This window comes from Danio rerio, chromosome 17, assembly GCF_052040795.2.
Source record: "Danio rerio strain M-AB ecotype USA chromosome 17, GRCz13ab, whole genome shotgun sequence".
NCBI classification, from domain to species: Eukaryota; Metazoa; Chordata; class Actinopteri; order Cypriniformes; family Danionidae; genus Danio; species Danio rerio.
In genome coordinates, this window is record NC_141037.1 from 4,429,059 (window position 1) to 4,449,766 (window position 20,708).

Below are 20,708 nucleotides of genomic sequence, written 5' to 3' on the forward strand. Positions count from 1 at the left end.
TGTGACGCAGTTCATACACAAACTAAATATTAAATGAGACAACAGTGGGTGTGGCTTTTTTTTTTACTGCAAGCTAATTGGATGTAGTAAAGTAGACTCCTCCTGCTCACCATTCTTGTTTGTTGTAAAAACCGACACCTTGAAAAGTATTGGTTAAGTATGTTAGCCACGCCCAATACCCCAGACTGAGCTAATCTGAGAATTTACCTAGAAACAAACAGGAAATGCATTTTCAGATTTCAATTCAGGGCAAACCATTATTCTTAATGACACGCACATGTGAATTGTTCAGCAAAAAGCAATCAATCTGAGCAAACAAAATCAATTTAATTTGTACTTTAACTACGTCAACAACGCTGCAGCACTTCATCCTGACCTTCAGAAATCATTGCGAAGGCTCCTCTCGATAGGTTAATACAGAGCAGCCACCATTGACGTGACGGAGTGAGAAAGTCCTGCTGTGGGGTTAGAAGAAGCGCTGCGGTCACTTTCTCATTCAGATCAGAGAGCAGAAGTAAGGCAGACGTCCCGAGACGAACACGCTTCACATTAATGTGACTCTGAGTCTGGGAAGAGGATGAGGTCGGCAGGTGAACATCTGAGATCTGCATAAAGCCTCTGCCAATCCATTCACGCCTCAGCGCCACCTGCGTGAAAGAGCGGCTGAACATGTGAAACTCAATCTCAGAGTGCTGACAAATCTAGATTTTGAATGCTGCTGTAAAAAGTCAGTCTATAAATAGAACAGAGCTCAGAACCGCTGATGATGATGAGAGGTGTAAAGTGGAGCTTTTATCGCTGCTTTGATACTTATTCCAGGTTATTCCAGGTGAATATGCATTATTTCTGTTCGGCATGTTTGCCAGGGTGTTGCTTTTGGTTGCTAGGGTGCCCTGGATTTTTACCTGGGAGTTCTGAATTGCTGTGGAGCCCTTATGGGGTTCTGAATGTTTACCAGGGCATGTTCTGGGTTTCTTTGGGGTTGCTAGTGTGTTCTAGATATTAGCCATGGTGTTGCTATGAGTGTTCTGAATTGCTGTGGACTTACTAGGTTGGTCTCAATTACCATTAGGGGGTTCTGAATGTTTACCAGGGCATGTTCTGGGCTTTTTTGGGGTTGCTAGGGTGTTCTAGATATTAGCCAGGGTGTTACTAGGGTGATCTGAATTGCTGTGGACTAACTAGGTTGGTCTCGATTGCCCTTAAGGGGTTCTAAATGTTTACCAGGGCATGTTTTGGGTTTCTTTGTGGTTTCTAGTGTGTTCTAGATCAGTGTTTCTCAACCACACTCCTGGAGGACCACCAGCTCTGCACATTTTCCATATCTCCTTAACCAAACACACCTGATTTAGATCACCAGCTCATTAGCAGAGACTGAAAGACCTGTAATGGGTGTAACATACAAAGAGGCATCCAAAACATGCGGTCTTGGTGGTCCTTCAGGATCATGGTTGAGGAAAACTGTTCTAGATATTTGCTAGGGGGTTCCTATGGGGTGCTAGGGTGTTCTGAATTGCTGTGGAGTTGCTAGGGTGGTCTTAATGGCCCTAATGTGTTCTGAATGTTTGCCAGGGCACGTTCTGGGTTTCTTTGGGTTGTTAGGGTGTTCTAGATATTTGCTAGGGGGTTCCTATGGGGTTGCTAGGGTGTTCTCAATAGCAGTGGAGTTGCTAGGGTGGTCCTGATGGCCCTAAGGTGGTTCTGATTGTTAGACCGGGCATGTTCTGCTTTTCTTTAGTGTTGTTAGGTTGTTCTAGATTTTTGCCAAGGTGTTGCTATGGGGTTGCTAGGGTGTTCTAAATTGCAGTGGAGTTGCTATGGTGGTCCTTATGGCTCTAAGGGGGTTCTGATTGTTAGACCGGGCATGTTCTGGTTTTCTTTGGGGTTGTTTTGCCAAGTTGTTGCTATTGGGTTGCTAGGGTGTTCTAATTTGCTGTGGAGTTGCTAGGGTGGTCCTGATGGCCCTAAGGGGTTCTGATTGTTTGTCAAGGCACATTCTGGTTTTCTTTGGGGTTGCTAGTGTGTTCTAGATACATTCCAGAGTGTTGCTATGGGGTTGCTAGGGTGTTCTGAATTTTTGTGAAGTTGCTAGAGTGGTCTCAGATATCCTTAGGAGGTTTTGAATTTTTTCCAGGGCATGTTCTGGGTTTTTTTTTTGTGTGGTTGTTATGATGTTCTAGATATTTGCCAAGGTGTTGCTATGGGGTTTCTAGGGTGTTCTGAATTGCTGTGGAGTTGCTATTGTGGTCTCAGATATCCTTTGGGGGTTTTGAATGTTTGCCAGGGCATGTTCTGGTTTTCTTTGTGGTTGTTAGATGTTCTAGATAGTTGCCAAGGTGTTGCTATGGGGTTGCTAGGGTGTTCTGAATTGCTGTGGAGTTGCTAGAGTGGTCCTGATGGCCCTAATGGGTTCAAAATGTTTACCAGGGCATGTATTGGGTTTCTTTGGAGTTACTAGTGTGTTATAGATATTTGCCAAGGTGTTGCTATGGGGTTGCTAGGGTGTTCTGAATTGCTGAACGTGGCTAGGGTGTTCCTTGTAGCTCTAAGGGGGTTCTGAATGTTTGCCAGGGCATGTTCTGGGTTTCCTTTGGATTGCTATGGTGTTCTGGATATTTGCCTGGGTGTTGCTATGGGGTTGCTAGGGTGTTCTGAATTGCTGTTGAGTTGCTAGGGTGGTACTGATTGCCCTAAGGGGGTTCTGATTGTTTGCCACGGCATGTTTATGGTTTTCTTTGTGTTTGCTAGTGTGTTCAAGCACATCTGCCAACACTCCCGTTTTCCCGGAAGTCCCCTCCCCTCCCCCGACCCCCCCCCCCCCCCCCCCCACACACACACACCTCAAAATGAAATGTTCACGCTCTTTACTTTGCTTTTACTTTGCTGTAGAGTTCATAGGCAGGTACGGGTGGCCCTAATGGGTTCTGAATGTTTATCAGGGCATGTTCTGGGTGTTTTGGGGGTTGTTATGATGTTCTACATATTTGCCAGGCAGTTGCTAAGGGGTCGTCAGGGTGTTCTGTATTGTTATGGGATTGGTAAGCTGTGTGTTGATTGTTGATATGTTCTGGATGTTTGCCAGGTTGTTATGGGGCTCTGTTCTTGAGTTCTGCCTCTAGTTTGTCATGTTCTGGTTTCTGGATATAGTCCATGCTCCTTTTACAATTTGAGGTTAATTTGTTCCTTCCATATTTCAGGCAAACCTCCAGCCACCCAAAAAATGAGCAGTGCTAATAGCGATCTTTGCTTTAGCACATGGTAAATGATCCAGTGGTCACCATGGTGTGTTCAGATCAGCTCATTTATCAGTTCTATGTAAATGAAGGCTCTTCCAGCAGCAGCAGAACAGATTCTTTTAATGAAGTTCTCCTAGAGACACATCCTCTGGCCACACAAAAATAAAATGCAGGAGGAATGCTGAAGCTCGTAAGACTTCTTTCCAGGAATGAAAAGCAGATACTTCATTATTAAACATTGAATGGCAGCCACTGGATCCAATTACTGTAAACAGAGGAATTCTTTCTTCCGTCGGCTCTTTGTGTCTTTGCCAGGCATGGAAATATGCAAAAAAAAAAAAAAAAAAACTGCTGACTCGGCAATATCTGTGCTATTTCTTGTGTTCCTCAAATGAGCTGTTTTTCTAATCTTGAGCCGGTGGCCGCAGGTGATTATAATTCTCAGCGCTGGTCTCCTCCGGGCTGCTGTGACATTGAGCTGATTGACAGTGTTTTTGGCTTCCATCGGTTCGACCGGCTGCTGCTTTAGCGTTTATTCATTTACACGCCTGCCAATAATTAGCGTAGCGGCTTTTTGTGTCATTGAATTTGAATAAAATTGAATAAAATGCTTGATACTGCAGCTATTTCAATGCAAGAACACCACAGCTCTGGTTATAGTGATTTTATCTTTCAGATATATTTAATAGTAGAGCTGCATGAATGGTCAAAATCCTGTCTTAATGGTGGATTTGTGTCCAAATATTGGATCTGTGGTTTAAATCTTGCTGTGGAGCCTTACAAATAACACACTTTATTCAGCCCACATTCATAAGAATACTGAGGAAACTCTATGCAAATACTAATTAAATTGGCCTCCATACTGTCTACTACAACTAAACCAGCAGAAAACATTTCTACATGGCTCACATAATTAATTATCTTATTATAGACCACTTTCATTAATCATCTTTTAAACTGCTTAAATAAATGTTATAATATTCATTCATTTTCTTTTTGTTTTAGTGCCTTTATTAATCTGGGAATGCTACAGCGGAATGAACCGCCAACTTATCCAGCACATGTTTTACGCAGTGGGATACCCTTCCAGGTGCAACCCATCACTGGGAAACAACCACACACGCTCATTCACAGTCAGTTGGCATTTCAGTGTGGAGTTTGCATGTTCTTCCCATGTTGGCATGGGTTTCCTCCGGGTGCTCCAGCTTCCCCCACAGTCCAAATGCATTCGCTATAGGAGAATTGAATTTAAGCTAAATTGGCCGTAGTGTATGAGTGTGAATGCAAGAGTGTATGGGGGTTTCCTAGTGTTGGGTTGCGGCTGGAAGGGCATCCGCTGTGTAAAACATGTGCTGGATAGGTTGGCGGTTCATTCCGCTGTGGCAACCCTTGATTAATAAAGGCACTAAGCCGAAAAGAGAATTAATGAATGAATCAATATCTAATAGTATTGTCATAATAGGCAATATTTATTAATAAGAGTTATACATAAAATTATTTACTTATTTGTATATAAATATGTTATACGTAAAAGCATATACAGTGCATCCGGAAAGTATTGATAGGGCTTTACTTTGTCCGCATTTTTTATGTTACAGCCTTATTCCAAAATAGATTAAATTCATTTATTCCCTCAACATTCTACACACAATCCCCCATAATGACAATGTGAAAAAAGAGTTTTTGAAATTGTTGCAAATTTATTAAAAATAAAAATACTGTAAAATCACATGTACATCAGTGTTCACAGCCTTTGCTGTGAAGCTCTAAATTGAGCTCAGGGACGTTCTGTTTCCACTGATCATTCTTGATGTTTCATAGCTTCATTGGAGTTCACCTTTGGTCAATTCAGTCGATTAGACATGATTTGAAAAGGCGTACACCTGTCTATATAAGTTCCCAGGGGTGACAGTGCATGTCAAAGCTCAAACCAAGCATGAAGACAAAGGAATACCTCTGAGACAGGATTGTCTCGAGGCACAAGGCTGGGGAAGGTTCCAGAAACATTTCTGCTGCTCTGAAAGATCCATTGAGCACAGCGGCCTCCATCATCCGTAAGTGGAAGATGTTTAACCACCAGGACTCTTCCTAGAGCTGGCCGGCCATCTAAGCTGAGTGATCAGGGAGAAGGGCCTTAGTCAGGAAGGTGATTAATAACCCGATGGTCATTCTGCATGTCTGAGCTCCAGCGTTCTTCTGTGGAGAGAGGAGAACCTTACAGAGGGACAACCATCTGTGCAGCAATCCATTAATCAGGCCTGTATGGTAGAGTGGCCAGACGGAAAACAGTCCCCGGCTGGATTTTGCCAAAAGGCATCTGAAGGACTCTCAGACCATAAGAAACTAAACTCTCTGCTCTGATGAGACTCAAATTGAACTCTTTGGAGTGAATGCCAGGCGTTACGTTTGGAGAAAACCAGGCAGCGCTTATCACCAGGCTAACACCATCCCTACAGTGAAGCATGGTGGTGTTGGCATCATGCTGTGGGGATGTGTTTCAGCAGCAGGAACTGGAAGACTAGTCAGGATAGAGGGAAAGATGAATGCAGCAATGTACAGAGACATCCTGAATAAAAACCTGCTTCAGAGTGCTCTTGACCTCAGACTGAGGCAACGTTCATCTTCCAGCAGGACAATGACCCACAAAGCACACCATCAAAATATCAATGGAGTGGCTTCACAACAACTCGGTGAATGTCCGTGAGTGGCCCAGCCAGAGCCCAGACCTAAATCCTATTGAACATCTCTGGAGAGATCTGACAATGGCTGTACACCATCGCTTCCCATCCAACCTGATAGAGCTTGAGAGGTCCTGCAAAGAGGAATAGGCAAACGTTCCCCAAGACAGGTGTGCAGAGCTTGTGGCATCATATTCAAATAGACTTGAGGCTGTAATCACTGCCAAAGGTGCATCAACAAAGTATTGAGCAAAGGCTGTGTATACTGATGTACATCTGATTTTACAGGTGTTTTATTTTTAACAAATTTGCAGCAATTTCAAAAACTCTTTTTTCACTTTGTCATTATGGGGGATTGTGTGTAGAATGTTGAGGAAATAAATGAATTTAATCCATTTTGAAATAAGGCTCTAACATAAACAAATGTGGAAAAAGAGAAGCGCTATCAATACTTTCCGGATGCACTGTATTTGTTTTAATTTTATAGAAATATTTATTTTCATTTAAGTAATTTAGTCTCTTGCACTCTGTGCTTATAGGAAAGCATTTATTTTACTTATGTCTAATAGTATTGTCTTAATAGGCAATATTTATTGTTACAGTTATACAAAAACTGTTTACTTATGCATGTAATAAAATTTATATCTATTTTTTTGTACATTTTTTATGTTTTATAAATATTTTCATTTATTTAAATATTTTAGTATATCTCTATACACATGCATTTATTAAAAGAATAAGTACTCACTTTTTATCACTTGCTTCATATTTATTTAAAAATAGGCAAGCATGTTTTGAGACACGGTGCATATGGAGTGATTTGCTTGTGTTTTGATTGAGAAGCGGTGATATTTAAGAGCCGCTGCTGCCGTAGCATGGAGTCTCTCTGGAGCTGCAGAAGTGAAACTGTAATGAAGAGCTGGTGTTTTGCTCCTCGTGAGAGTCTGATCTGTCCTGACGTGTCTGCGATATTTCATTCAGTGTCATCTCTGGGCTCCAGCAGCGCAAGATGAAAGTCAGATCAAGTTTAATTATCCAGCCTCGGTCCGAATAAACAACAGACTGAAGGATATGCCTGCAGAAACAGCTTCAGCCACAAGTCACAGAACCCAGGCGGAGAGGAACAATACAGGGAGTTAGTTAACAAACATGTCTTTCGCCTTATTGCACTGGGTGTATGATGGGGCCCTTTATGTTAAATGCATATATATTTAATTGTGTTATTAATATGAATAATAATAATATTAATTCATATTATGATTTTAATATATTTTAAACTTTAATATGTATTCTCTTTCTGTTTTGAATAAATATGTTTATAAAAATAAAAATAACAATGTTATTTTACAAAAAGAAGGTTTGATTCGAGGTTAAAATATGTAAATCTCGATTAAAAGTTATAAAATCTATTTTATTATATTTGTAGGAATTTATAAACATTAAAAAGCACAAACATTCTAACTAAAATAAAATTAAAAATAGTATAAATGTGAACTACTAAGAAAACTGAGACTAAAACTAATTTTTTTTTCTTTTGTATGTATTTAAATTAATTAATTAAAACTCAAATGTTACTTTAAGAAACGAAAGCGTTAACAATAATTTCCCTGTAGGACGTTCTGCTAGGATTGGTTTCAAGCTGTTTGAAATGAAGAGAAACTAAGCTACTGTAGGAGACGTGAAGAGCTTTTCAAAACACCCTTCAGGTTGCATTTTCAGGTTTAGTTTGTGACTTTTATTAAATAAACCTACTGTAAAATGCTTTGTACATCTAGAGGCAAGGTCAGAAATGGCTCCGAAAAATCTATATCCCCGATCTTAAGCGCACTGCAGAAGAAACTGCGCTGAGATGTTTGGCAGCAGAAATATTATGATTTTGATTTGATATGAGAAGCTTACAGACTTTGCTGACTATTTGCATCCAAGAGATTCACGCATGTCATACATAATATTATGGTAATACTGATAGAACTTGTGGGGTTTTAATGCAGAAGTGAGTGGAGGACAAATGTGACGCTCACCAGGGGCTGAAGTCTACAAAATGTGCTCTTGACATGGAGCTTTATTTTATTTATTTATTTTTTTAAACAGTTTTTTTTTATTAGTTTTTATATACATAGTACACAAATAACATTTACTTAGAATGTTTACAGTCACCAAAAAAGGAAACAATTAGAAAGAAAATAATAATAGATATAAATTACAATAATAGAAAAATAATAATAACAAACAGCTTAAAGAAAAATAAATAAAATAAAAAATAAAAAATAAGGAGGGGGGGGGGGGGGATAAACAAATAAATAAATAAATACATTCCAATATAAAGGCAATAACTACGACAAAGACAAAGCCCCTGACAGCCTTTCAAATATCAAGTAAATATGTTTCGATTAATGCCCAGGTCTGTTGAAAAAAGTATGATTTCAGCTCTTAGCAGTCATTTTCTCAAATATATATATATATATATATATATATATATATATATATATATATATATATATATATATATATATGTCCTAAAACTCCACTTCTCCACTTCTCCACAGTCTCTCCAGCATTGTGATAATTGTATAAAACTATTGAATTTGGCGACCACTAATGGAACTCTGACACTGCAAAAAAAGCTTTTCTTAGATTATTTGTATTGTTTCTAGTCCAAATATCTACGACTTCTTAAATCAAGAAGCATTTCTAGACAAGCAAAACATATTATCTTGTTTTAAGAAATAATATGCCAAAATGAAGTGAGTTTTTTCCTTAAATCAAGCTAAACAATCTGTCAATGGGGTAAGCAAAATAATCTTGTTTTTCGATTTGTGATAAGATTATTTTGCATGAACAGGGCAGTGTAAACGCAGACAAAGTGTCAGGTTAAAATGTTTTTGTCTCTCAAGTGACTCTGAAATGTTTGGAAACAAAGATGAGGTTCTCAAGGTAAATGCGTACCTTGGCACTAAAGGTCAAACGACAAAAAATAAGGTCAAGAATCTTGGTGTGACTCTTGAGTCAGATCTGAGTTTTAACAGTCATGTCAAAGCAGTCAGTAAATCGGCATACTATCATCTCAAAAACATAGCAAGAATTAGATGCTTTGTTTCCAGTGAAGACTTGGAGAAACTTGTTCATGCTTTTATCAGCAGCAGGGTGGATTACTGTAATGGACTCCTCACTGGTCTTCCTAAAAAGACAGTCAGACAGTTGCAGCTCATCCAGAACGCTGCAGCCAGAATTCTGACCAGAAGCAGAAAATCAGAGCACATCACACCTGTCCTCAGGTCTCTACACTGGCTGCCAGTTACATTCAGAATAGATTTTAAAGTATTATTACTGGTCTATAAATCACTAAATGGCCTAGGAGCTCAATACATTACAGATATGCTCACTGAATACAAACCTAACAGATCACTCAGATCATTAGGATCATATAAACTAGAAGTTCCAAGAGTTCAGTCAAAGCAGGGTGAATCGGCTTTTAGCCACTATGCCCCTCGCTGCTGGAATCAGCTTCCAGAAATGATCAGATGTGCTCCAACATTAGGCACATTCAAATCAAGACTGAAAACACATCTGTTTAGCTGTGCCTTTACTGAAAGAGCACTGTGCTACGTCCGACAGATTGCACTATCATGTTTTTCTCTTCTTCTTCATTCTTTCATATCACATTTTACATGTTTTTATGTTTTGTTTTGTTTTTACGCATTTTAATTATTTGTTTTTATTTTTATTTTACTTGTTTCTTTTATTCTTGTTTATGTAAAGCACTTTGAATTGCCATTGTGTATGAAATGTGCTATATAAATAAACTTGCCTTGCCTTGCCTTGCCTTGAAATGAGTCGTCATTAATTCTAGAATAATTATCTCCACAAACCCACAACAGATCAATTCAATTCAGCTTTATTTGTATAGCGCTTTTACAATGTAGATTGTGTCAAAGCAGCTTCACATAGAAGATCATAGTAAATTGAAAGGGTAGTTCAGTTTTCAGTGTTTAAGTTCAGTTCAGCTCAGTTCAGTGTGGTTTAATAATCACTACTGAGAGTCCAAACACTGAAGAGCAAATCTATCGATGCGCATCTCTACAGATCCCGAACTATGCAAGCCAGTGGCGACAGCGGCGAGGAAAAAACTTCACCAATAGGCGAAAGTGAAGAATTAAAAAACCTCGAGAGAAACCAGGCTCAGTTTTCACGACCATTTCTCCACTGGCCAAAGGTCTTGTGCAGAGCTGCAGTCAAGGCGCCAGAGACGGGAGAATGCTGGACCTCAGTGAAGACTCGTCTGTCCCTGGAGCGTCACAGGAATCAGTCTCATGCTCTTCACTCCTTCATGACCACCACAGCAGCTGCAAGGATACGGCCTGGTCCAGGATTATGGAAACCTTGGGGTCATCTTGTCGCTGGTCTTGGATCGAATCAATGGCGCTGCATAGTCTAAGGCCCTTGGGATGAGTATCCCCAAGTGGAAATAGAGAATAAAGAGAATAAATAGCGTAGCTGCTGTTTATAGAGTAAATAAACAAGACGCAAAAACCTGTGTGGAGCACATTTATCATCATCATACCGCTAAGTGATATACTGAGTGTATGCTTTATTAAACAGACAGGTCTTTAATCTAGCTCAATACATCTGCATAATCCCAGTATATGGTCTTCATTAGACGTGTTTCTATCTTGAAGTTAAGCAAAAGTTGAAAAAAAAAAAGAAAAACAAATCATAAAAGTAAATTGGGTGCGTTTTCATCAGATTGTTAAAGCTGCTGACTTTAGTATTGGTAACCTAGCAAACAATAGCAAACAATGCAGTCATAATGGAGACTGCTGATTGGTGTAATACTTACTGTGTTGGAGTTTATTCAGACAATGTCCATCACACAACTCTTTTTGCACGTCCAAAACCATGTGTAGTGATTTTTAAAAAACTTTATTTGTGAATTTAAAGAAGTTTTATTCAAAATTTGGTAATTCCATCACGTGTTTCTTATGCAGTACTGCACAATGTGCATTATCACAGGCTGATGGAAACAAGGAACACATTGAAAAGGAATTTCGTGATTCACGTAGCCTGAAAAACAAAACCGAAACTCTAATAATTTATTATTTTATAACATAATACTATTTTGTAACTCTTTTTCAATTTTACTCAATAACTTAAAATATAGAGATTTTAAAAAAATACACAAGACAATAAAATAACCCAATTTTTTGTGTGCATATGATTTTGTGCAACGTTTCTCCTATCTTCTATTGTCCAGTTTTGGTGAGTCTGTGTGAATTGTAGCCTCAGTTTCCTGTTCTTAGCTGACAGGAGCGGCACCCGGTGTGGTCTTCTGCTGCTGTAGCCCATCTGCCTCAAGTTTGAACGTGTTGTGTGTTCAGAGATGCTCTTCTGCAGATCTCAGTTGCAACGAGTGGTTACTTGAGTTACTGTTGCCTTTCTATCAGCTGGAACCAGTCTGGCCATTCTCCTCTGACCTCTGGCATCAACAAGGCATTTGCGTCCACAGAACTGCCGCTCAATGGATATTTCCTCTTTTTCTGACCATTCTCTGTAAACCCTGGAGGTGGTTGTGCGTGAAAATCCCAGTAGATCAGCAGTTTCTGAAATACTCAGACCAGCCCGTCTGGCACTAACAACCATGCCATGTTCAAAGTTACTTAAATCCCCTTTCTTCCCCATTCTGATGCTCGCTTTGCACTGCAGCAGATCATCTTGAGCATATCTTCACACACCGGCCACTTTATTAGGTACACCTGTCCAACTGCTCTTTAGCATACAATACAAACTTTTATACTGTATTATCATTGTGATTGTTGACTAGTGTTTTACTGTACAATTAGTAAAGCAATTTTTACTGCATCAGCAGGTGCAATTTTGCCTCTCAATTCTATGCATCTTAATTGAATAAAAATATTTGCATGGAAAATGCAAAAAATAAATTAAAAGCGTGTCAGTTTTTGCTGTGTTTTCCAGAAGAGCTTGTAGACTAAATATAGTAAGCAGCTGCTTTACACTTTCATCATATTTTTCCTGTGTGTGCGCACATGTGCAAATGTATATGTGTTTGCTTGTGTTTGTGTGTGTGTGAATATGCATAGAAAATGTCATGCATTTATGTAAGGCCACTGTAATCCTCATTCATTTGTAAAATACTGCAGGATCGCGTTGAGCCGCAGTTATTATCTGTCAGCCGATGCTTTTGAATCTGGCGACACGGTTGTTATGAGGCCGCTGGCAGCGCGATCAAAGGGCAGCGGATGGCACTAAAACGAGCTGTTTCTGCCCCGTCCTCTCACTCTCTCCCTCTCATTTATTCCATCTAGGCCCCGTCGTCGCCCTCCTCACCTTCGGCTAATGAACCAAAGTATGAGAAACGCTGGCTGGATGCCGTCACCCTCCCTCTGTTCATGGCTCGAATCTCTCGACGCAAAGCTGGAACCGACAAATTAAGGTACGGTAATCCGCCGTGATGCTGTAGGGTTTTGCCACGCGCCGCTCCCAATGTTGGTTTTGCAAGCATTTTTCATTTAGGTGAGAGGATGTTAAATCCAATATCTATGCAGCGGCATGCCGTGTCTGGAAAGGTCAGCGATGCAGCAAGAGGAGCAAGAGGAAAACCTCTAAACTTCCATCCCATATGGAAAAAATAAAATAAAATGATATATATATATATATATATATATATATATATATATATATATATATATATATATATATATATATATATATATATCTCCCCTGTTTACTTTTCCCCAAATTTCTGTTTAACGGACAGATTTCTTCAACACATTTCTAAACATAATAGTTTTAATAACTCATTTCTAATAACTGATTTATTTTATCTTTGCCATGATGACAGTAAATAATATTTGACTAGATATTCTTCAAGACACTTCTATACAGCTTAAAGAGACTTTTAAAGGCTCAACTAGGTTGATTAAGTTAACTAGGCAGGTTAGGGTAATTATGCAAGTTATTGTATAATGATGGTTTGTTCTGTAGATTATCGAAAAAAAAAATAGCTTAAAGGGGCTAATAATATTGACCTTAAAATTGTTCATAAAGTAAAAACTGCTTTTATTCTAGCCAAAACAAATAAGACAATTCTGGCTAAAATGAGAATCACAATTTTATTTTTTGCTTATCAAGATCACAATTTTCTCACAATTCTGTAGATGTAAAATAAAAGTTAGTGTCAGTAGGTTGTTATTCTCAAACATATGGCATAACAACAATAACTAGAACCTAAAGTTTATTGAAAAACTTTGATGTTGGCTTGAGAAAGCCAACGTGACTGCGCTAGAACTGGGAAAAGCAGTTGCAAGGAAGCACGGTGGCGGTTGCGAAGTGGTTGCTAGGAAGTTGCTATAACAATTATGGCATTGTTAGGTGGTTGCTAAGCAGTTGCTAAAGGGCAATGCTCGTGTACATGTTTGATCAAATGCTAATACTTAGTAGGCATTTCTAGCATATGATATTGCATTTAGATAATCATTCATAGCATGTAGCTAATCGTTATTAGCACTTGGCTTCCATTATCATTGTTACCATGCATAGTACACAGGAAGTCCCATTTGCTAGCATGAGTCAAACAAGCCAATGCCCAGGTCCCTACGATGTTCTGATGTAGAGATATTGCTATTTTTAAATGGTTGCTAGGTTATACTGTTTTATTGTTATGGGGACATTTGACAGGTTAGTGATGATACATCAAAGCTTCTTGCAATATGAGTGATCTTAATCAACCCCAATGTTTCTATGACAGTCTTTATGAGTGTCAAAAACTGCACTTGAACATTATGTATTCCTGGTGTTGGGTTGGGGCTGGAAGGGCATTCGCTGTGTAAAACAAATGCTGGATAAGTTGGCGGTTCATTCCGTTGTGGCGACCCCTGATTAATAAAGGGACTAAGGTAATGAACATTATGTAAAAATGGCTTGCCGTATTTTTTTGAAAATACAATGCTTAACAAGTGTGAAAGTGATACATGCAAAAATATCAGTAAAAATATGGAGTTTAAGTCAAAAATGGCTTGCCATATTTTGAGAAAAATAATGCTTAAACATTATTTATTGGAAAACTAAAAGTCTGATCAACCTTAAAGATATAGCAACAAAATCTAACGCATCTAAATACAGCTTTTGGCCAAATTTGGGGCTTGTATAATTTTTTAATATGCTCGGATTATAAAAATTTAATATTTAACATTTTCTATTAAAAAAACAATAAGTCTTATTGGCATGAGGAGATATAGCAACAATCTTGAATGTAGAAGGCACATTTTGACCACATTTGGGCCTTGTGGCATGAACGGCCTAGGAGGAGATACGTTTGTTTTCAAGGACAGAGTAGTAAAACAGTATGTTGGCTTTCTCAAGCCAACAATAATAATATTAGGCCTCTGTGTAGAGATCTACTGTTGGTTAAAATGCTACATTTTGTATAGACTTTGAGTGGTGGACTTGAACAGACTTTAAATATGTCCAGGTTGATAACTCAGTAAAAGGATGACAATAGAATGCAACTATTCATAATTCTGAAGTTAAATGATTCTGTTTAAGATATATGCTTGCAATCCGTCATTGGCAACAATATTAGACCTTTTTTTTTTACTGGTAAATCAGACATTTGTCATTATCAGATTCCCTTATGCATTATATGCTTTTCATTAACATTATATAGGCTGGAATACTTAAGTTATACTGACCCAGTAAACAGTTTTTTTTCATGCACAAGGTATCCGCGGGGTCTTAAACAGTATTAAAAGTTGATAGATCAATTATGAGAGCATTAAGCATCTTAAAATATATTAAAAAGTGTTAATTGTGTTTTTGTGCGGTCTTAAGTTTTGTTCAAGCGATGTCCAAAGTGTTTGACTCCAAAAAAGCATAAATGTTTTTATTTTCTTCCTAATATTAACAACGGTGTGCTTGATCCACACGATTGGTTCAGTCTGCAGCATGTCTGGCCAAGCTCCTCCGTCCATCTGATCTCATGTAATTTGTGACAAACGTGGACGATATGGCGATCTGAAAATTGCACTACCTCTGAAAACACTAACTTGTAGTGACGTCACTTCCCAACACTGGAAGTAACATAATCTATCATCGCTAGCATCTATTAGTTCATTAGTTAATAGTATAGTATGTTGCAGTATGACGCAGTAAATACTTTAATATACAATAGTATGCAACAATTTTGTCACGTTACGGATTGAAACGGAAACAAAAAGGTGCAGATCCAAGTGCGGTTTATTTACAGTGCGCATCAACAGAGAAACAAGGTGCTCAAAGTACAAATAAACAACAAAACAAGAAACATAAAACAGAGACAGGGCTCCGGAATCAAAACTCGAATACTAGACTTACTAGAAACACTGCGGCAGGAAAGACAAGGATGAGAAACGACGCGATGACAAACAGAGGTGGAATGGTTGTATAGATAGTCCAGATAATCAACGGTAACACAGAACAGATGAGATGACGGGTCAGTGTAAGTGTTCCAGTGTATGCGCGTGGTATGTATGGAATTGTAGTCCTTCTGGGACGCTGTAGTGCTATCTAAGTCCTGATGCACTACAGCACCCTCAGGTGGTCACTGAAGGATGTGACATTTTTATTGTATAATAACTACCATTTTTTTTTCTAATTTAACTGCAATTTTACTGTGAATCCTATAGTATACTGTTTTTTTCTTTCATGTGGGATCTGCCATTGAAATAGGAGTGATTTTGCTGGATTGTCAGATGGAGAAGTGAAATCTATAAATAACCTCTTGGAAACTCAAAGGTTGTGATTGCAGCAGGTGGAAAGCAGAAATTCGTTTCTCATCCTTAATTAGCTGGGATGCATAATCTAAACATGTATTCACATTCAGACACTTGGATTTTAACCCTGTAAGGCAGGGGTTCTCAACTTTAGCTTTAGAGTTTAGCTTCAACCTTGATCAAACTCAGCTGTGTCTGAATTCTTAGTGGTACTGAAAAACTTAACGGTGCTGTATGTCAGTGATTGACTGTTCTAAAGCATAAACAAAATATGTTTGCAGATATTTAAGAAACATGCTAAGTGAACATTCCTGTTTATCTGAAAAACAATGCTGAAGTCAAGATATTCTGCTTTGAAAGTGTGAGTTACATCTTTGTTTTGGTCCGTTTAACCCGCCTGATGCCAGTTTAGCCAATTATATTTCAGCACCCTGGGTTTCCTTGGTGGAAAACAGTGTATTTCAGTCATGAAGGCTGTCAAAGCATGCGTCCGTGCCCCAAATGTGATCTCCGGTGGACAGTAGCAGACTCCAAAATAAGATGCAGGTTCAGAAGTCCACATGAGGTTATTAATTTGCAAATAATATAAATATTACAAGCATAAACATTAGGTGAGCAGGTTACATTATAGCCCTGTGTCCTAACAGCATGCTAAATATGTGAGATACGCAGTGATAAGCAATTTAGCTGTACTTTGATTTCTGAGAGTGTACAATGTGTGATTTAGCAATCAATAGCTGCAATAACCTATTGTATGTAATCTTGAAGGACTAAATGTACTGTATTTACAGTAGCTGTTGTCAAGCTACTCACGACTTGCTAGAAAAAATGAACTAGCTACTGGAAAAGCTGCTTTGTATCCTACGTGTCTGAGCTACTGTCAAACTTAAGATAAATATTACCATTGTAAGTCCTAGCTCTCTTAGAAATCTTTATTTCCAGAAGCTTTACTATCTCTGTTCATTGGTGGTGTGGTCTTCTCAATCCTCTAAAATACCAGAAATCTTTTAAACAGTGTCTATTTGATAATTACTCAATTATCTTTGCTTTGCACTGCAATATATGTTACAAAACCGCTGTGGGGATAGAACTAAGCATTTGAATATTATTATGCTAAGATATTTTATTGGAGAGGTTAATAATCATTATGCAACATGCGAGATCTTCATTTGCGTCTCAAAGATGAACAAATTTCTTACGGCAGGGTTTTCATTTTGCGGTGAACTTTCCCTTTAGCACATAATTATGATATTTCATTTTTCCTGAAGGGTTTTCAGCTGAAGGATTTCCTCATTTGAATACTGAAAGTTTTAAATGGGATTTCAAATCTCAGTACAATTCCCAGAGCGCTTCATCATTCTCACAACAGTAAGACTCTTGCAGGTTTCACAGCTCTTTTTACGGCAGTCTCCTGTGAGACGGTGAACTCTGATTGGCCCTGTTGCACCCAAAATGTTTTTGCAAACTCTTGTCACTTTCCCTTTTTCTTTGCAATGGCAAGCTGTTCAGTCATCCTTATGCTCAGGGGTAATCAAGTTCAGAGGGGCCACGTTTAATGCAAAGGGCCACAAAATACAATTTGCATAATATTGCTTACGATAATTTTGTCCAACAATTTTAATTTGAAATGCTGTTTAAAGGGGAACTATTATTCTCCTTTTTACATGATCTAAAATAAGTCTTTGATGTCCTTAGTGAGTGGTGAAGTTTCAGCTCAAAATACCCCACAAATAGTGTTTTATAAGACCCCCAGGTTTTTCATGATTTTATTTTTAGAGGGATTTTTACAATAAAATTATTTTGTGGTGGTAATTCCCAAAAATTTGCATACAACTTTGTTATATAAATACTAAAAATATTATTTTTTTAAAATTATTTATATATAAAATTATATATATATAAAATTTATATATATATATATATATATATATATATATATATATATATATATATATATATATATATATATATATATATAAGCACAGTAATGTAAAAACTGTAGTTGTACCGAGTATTACTTAAGTTATCTATTAAATTACCCAATTAATTGTATTTTATTAATGTTTACCCCCACCCTAATCCTAAACCCAATCGTCACAGTAACGTAAAAACAGCAGTTGCAGAGTATTATTTATGTTATGTATTAAATTACCCAATAAATTGTATTTTTTTACGTCTACGTCTACCCCAACCCTAAACCCAACCATCAAAGTGACGTAAAATCGTTAGTTGTACTGAGTATTACTTAAATTATTTATTAAATCACCCAATTAATTGTATTTTTTTTACGTCTAACCCACCCCACCCCTTAACCCAATCGTCACAGTAACGTAAAACAGTAGTTGTACCGAGTATTATTTGTTATCTATTAAATTACCCAATGATTTTTTTTTACGTCTACCTCCACCCCAACCCTAAACCCAACCATCACAGTAACATAAAAACGGTAGTTGTACCGAGTATTATTTTTGTTATCTATTAAATTACCCAATAAATTGTTTTTTTTTTAACGTCTTTCATCACCCCAACCCTAAACCCAACCTTCACAGTAATGTAAAAACTGTAGCTGTACCGAGTATTACTTAAGTTATCTATTAAGTAACACAATACATTTTTATTTTATTACCATCTACCCCCACCTCAACCCTAAACCCAACCATCACAGTAACATAAAAACGGTAGTTGTACCGAGTATTATTTATGTTATCTATTAAATTACCCAATAAACAGTTTTTTTTTACGTCTTTCATCACCCCAACCCTAAACCCAACCATCACAGTAACGTAAAAACGGTAGTTGTACCGAGTTTTATTTATGTTATCTAATAAATTACCCAATAAATTATATTTTTAACGTCTACCCCCACCCCAACCCTAAACCCAACCATCACAGTAATGTAAAAACTGTAGTTGCACCTAGTATTACTTAAGTTATCTATTAAGTAACACAATACATTTTTATTTTATTACCATCTACCCCAACCCTAAACCCAACCGTCGCAGTAACGTTAACACGGTAGTTGTACCGAGTATTATTTATGTTATCTATTAAATTACCCAATAAACTGTTTGTTTTTAACGTCTTTCATCACCCCAACCCTAAACCCAAACATCACAGTAACATAAAAACGGTAGTTGTACCGAGTATTATTTATGTTATCTATTAAATTACCCAATAAACAGTTTTTTTTTACGTCTTTCATCACCCCAACCCTAAACCCAACCATCACAGTAACGTAAAAACGGTAGTTGTACCGAGTTTTATTTATGTTATCTAATAAATTACCCAATAAATTATATTTTTAACGTCTACCCCCACCCCAACCCTAAACCCAACCATCACAGTAATGTAAAAACTGTAGTTGCACCTAGTATTACTTAAGTTATCTATTAAGTAACACAATACATTTTTATTTTATTACCATCTACCCCAACCCTAAACCCAACCGTCGCAGTAACGTTAACACGGTAGTTGTACCGAGTATTATTTATGTTATCTATTAAATTACCCAATAAACTGTTTGTTTTTAACGTCTTTCATCACCCCAACCCTAAACCCAACCATCACAGTAACGTAAAAAACGGTAGTTGTACCGAGGTATTATTTATGTTATCTATTAAATTACCCAATAAACTGTTTGTTTTTAACGTCTGTCATCACCCCAACCCTAAACCCAACCATCACAGTAACGTAAAAACGGTAGTTGTACCGAGGTATTATTTATGTTATCTATTAAATTACCCAATAAACTGTTTGTTTTTAACGTCTGTCATCACCCCAACCCTAAACCCAACCATCACAGTAACGTAAAAACGGTAGTTGTACCGAGTTTTATTTATGTTATCTATTAAATTACCCAATAAATTGTATTTTTAACGTCTACCCCCACCCCAACCCTTAACCCAACCATCACAGTAACGTAAAAACTGTAGTTGCACCGAGTATTACTTAAATTATCTATTAAGTAACACAATACATTTTTATTTTATTACCATCTACCCCAACCCTAAACCCAACCGTCGCAGTAACGTTAACACGGAAGTTGTACCGAGTATTATTTATGTTATCTATTAAATTACCCAATAAATTGTTTTTTTAACGTCTACCCCCACCCCAACCCTTAACCCAACTGTCACAGTACTGTAAATATATTAGTTATTGTTATAGAGTGTCATAAAAAATACTGCTATATCAAGGTGCATGTCGCACTTCCAGCCGGCCACATATCCGATCTAGACTTTACCCTGTTGCTGGGCACTGCTGTGGCAATGGAACGTCCTATTGAGTGTCGCCTCTTGGTGATGCTAAGCTCTTTGCCCTGGACACATATTTTCAATGAGCAAGAGTTGAATAGACTAGATATTATTAGCATGATATTAAACAGACTGTAGTGCACTGAATGTTCACTCAGCTCGCCGTATAGTCGTATCTCTCCATATGAACGCCGCTGAAGACGTGTCTCTCTCACACTAATAGATTTGTGATTGTGTTCTGTCCGTCGCCTGCTAGTTCAAGCAGAACATTACATTCTTCAGGCAATTTCTGTGCGCGAAAGGCCACGCGTCTCACACATGGCTGGCATTAATTGAAATCATGCCATTTATTGAACTGCTTTATTGGAAAAGTTGGAGAGTGTGAAGCTGCTGAAGATGTATTCTGTGTTTTGGGAGTAATAAAGTCTTGAAGTCTGGCTTCGTTCTGTTTAGTGGAGGATCTGAAAGTTCATGCACAGTGCTTGGCATAAATGAGCAACACCTCCTGTTGAAAATGAAGATTTCTATCCATTTCTAAGTAAATATAGGTCATATATGTGGGTGCATTTAAACTAAACAGATTTATTTAATATATTAATACATTACATTTTTACTAAAATAATATTTTGTTTCTTTCCCAGAGATGGGTTGCGGCTGGAAGGGCATCCGCTGCGTAAAAACTTGCCGGATAAGTTGGCGGTTCATTCCGCTGTGGCGACCCCGGATTAATAAAGGGACTAAGCTGACAAGAAAATGAATGAATGAATGAATGAATGA

At 37.8% G+C, this 20,708-nt stretch overlaps 1 protein-coding gene across 1 annotated transcript in view; it reads left to right on the forward strand.

Annotated features, from left to right (window-relative positions):
• The window catches only part of sntg2 (syntrophin, gamma 2), a 178,946-nt gene that overhangs the window by 87,315 nt on the left and 70,923 nt on the right, over positions 1-20,708 (forward strand). Inside the window, 1 exon segment of the mRNA NM_001126427.2 lies at positions 12,235-12,362. Within this exon segment, the coding sequence (NP_001119899.2) occupies positions 12,235-12,362 (128 nt within the window).